This window comes from Empidonax traillii, unplaced genomic scaffold (assembly GCF_003031625.1).
Source record: "Empidonax traillii isolate 1590-97213 ecotype Southwest subspecies unplaced genomic scaffold, ASM303162v1 scaffold2323:size39585, whole genome shotgun sequence".
NCBI lineage: Eukaryota > Metazoa > Chordata > Aves > Passeriformes > Tyrannidae > Empidonax > Empidonax traillii.
The window spans coordinates 37,441-39,585 of NW_020957516.1; the positions used below are offsets into that span (position 1 = coordinate 37,441).

Genomic DNA, 2,145 nt, shown 5'->3' on the forward strand with positions numbered 1-2,145 from the left:
CGTGTCCCCTGTCCCTGTGTCCCCTGTCCCCAACTCCGTGTCCCCAATCCCGTGTCACCTGTCCCTTCCTGGCCCCCGTCCCTGTGTCCCCAAACCCGTGTCCCCTGTCCCCATGTCACCTGTCCCCGTGTCCCCTGTCCCCCTGTCCTTGTGTCCCCAACCCTGTGTCCCCTGTCATAGAATCATCGAATCATAGAATAGATTGGGTTGGAAAAGACCTCCAAGATCATCCAGTCCAACCCCTGATCCAACTCCAATTACTATATCATGGCACTAAGGGCCACGTCCAATCTCTGCTTAAAAACCTCCAGGGATGGTGAATCCACCACCTCTCTGGGTAGGCTGTTCCAATGCCTGATCACCCTCTCTGTAAAGAATTTCTTCCCAACATCTAACCTAAACCTCCCCTGGCAGAGCTTGAGCCCATGTCCCCTTGTCCTATTGTTGGTGTCCTGGGAGAAGAGCCCAACCCCCACCTGGCTATAACCTCCCTTCAGGTAGTTGAAGAGAGTGATGAGGTCACCTCTGAGCCTTCTCTTCTCCAGACTAAACAACCCCAGCTCCCTCAGCCTCTCCTCATAGCACTTGTGCTCCAGTCCCTTCACCAGCCTCGTTGCTCTTCTCTGGACCCGCTCCAGCCCCTCAATGTCCTTCCTGACCTGAGGGGCCCAGAGCTGAACACAATACTCAAGGTGTGGCCTCACCAGCGCTGATTACAGGGGAAGGATCACTGCCCTGCTCCTGCTGGCCACACTGTTCCTGATCCAGGCCAGGATGCCATTGGCCTTCTTGGCCACCTGGGCACACTGCTGGCTCATGTTCAGCCTCCTGTCGATCAGCACCCCCAGGTCCCTTCCTGCCTGGCTGCTCTCCAGCCACTCTGTGCCCAGCCTGTAGCGCTGCAGGGGGTTGTTGTGGCCAAAGTGCAGGACCCGGCAATTGGCCTTGTTGAACTCCATCCCATTGGAGTCAGCCCATCTCTCCAGTCTATCCAGATCCCTCTGCAGGTCGACACTCCCTCCCAACTTGGTGTCATCTGCAAATTTGCTGATGGTGGACTCAATACCCTCATCTAAATCATCGATAAAGATGTTAAACAGGACTGGGCCCAGCACTGATCCCTGGGGGACACCACTGGTGACTGGATCCCAGCTGGATGCAGCCCCGTTCCCACCCCTCTCTGGGCCCTCCAGCCAGTTCCTGACCCAGCACAGAGTGCCCCTGTCCAAGCCATGGGCTGCAGCTTTTCCAGGAGTATATTATGGGAGACAGTGTCAAAGGTTTTACTGAAATCCAGATAGACCACATCCACAGCCTTTCCCTCATCCACCAGGTGGGTCACCTGATCGTAAAAGGAGATCAGGTTGGTCAAACAGGATCTGCCCTTCCTAAACCCACGTTGGCTGGGTCTGATCCCTTGTCCATCCTGTAGCTGCTGTGTGATTGCACACAGGATGATCTGCTCCATAACTCTGCCAGGCACCGGGGTCAGGCTGACAGGCCTGGAGTTACCAGGGTCAGCCTCGCATCCTTTTTTTATGGATTGGGGTGATATTTGCCAACTTCCAGTCATCTGGGACCTCCCCAGAGAGCCAGGACTGTTGGAAGATGACGTAGAGCGGCTTGGCAAGCTCTTCCACCAGCTCCCTCATCACCCCTAGGACGGATCCCGTCTGGTCCCACAGATTTGCGAGGATCCAGATGATCCAGCCAGTCACCAGCTATTTCCTCCCGTCCCCGCAGCCTCGAGCTCCTTCCTGCTGTACAACGAGCACCGCCAGCAGTGCGTGGAGGCCGTGGGCCGCCTCCTCACGGCCACGCGGTGCCAGCCCGCGGCCCCCACGCAGCGCTTCCAGTGGCTGCCGGGCGGGCGTCTCCGCAGCGCGGCCTCGGGGCTCTGCGTGACGCCCACGGCGCGCCAGAACCTGGCGCTGGTGCGGCTGGCACCGTGCCGGGAGGACTCGCGTGGGGGGCAGCGCTGGGAGTGCCGCCCGGGGGGGCTCCTGGCCCTGCCCGGCCTCGACCTGCACTTCAACTACGGCAACAACGCCCGCAACGAGGTGATGCTCTACACGGGCACCCGCGAGTGGAGCCGCTGGCTCGTCCACGGCACGCGCGACGAGCTCTGCTCGCGCTCGGGTCAGT

At 59.4% G+C, this 2,145-nt stretch overlaps 1 protein-coding gene across 1 annotated transcript in view; it reads left to right on the plus strand.

Moving 5' to 3' along the window:
• The window catches only part of LOC114071841 (neuropathy target esterase-like), a gene marked incomplete at its 3' end in the record, with an annotated part of 31,167 nt that extends 29,028 nt beyond the window's left edge, over window positions 1-2,139 (plus strand). Inside the window, exon 16 of the mRNA XM_027909721.1 lies at window positions 1,744-2,139. Within this exon, the coding sequence (XP_027765522.1) occupies window positions 1,744-2,139 (396 nt within the window). The remainder of the gene's footprint in view (window positions 1-1,743) is intronic.
• Window positions 2,140-2,145: the final 6 nt, after the last annotated feature.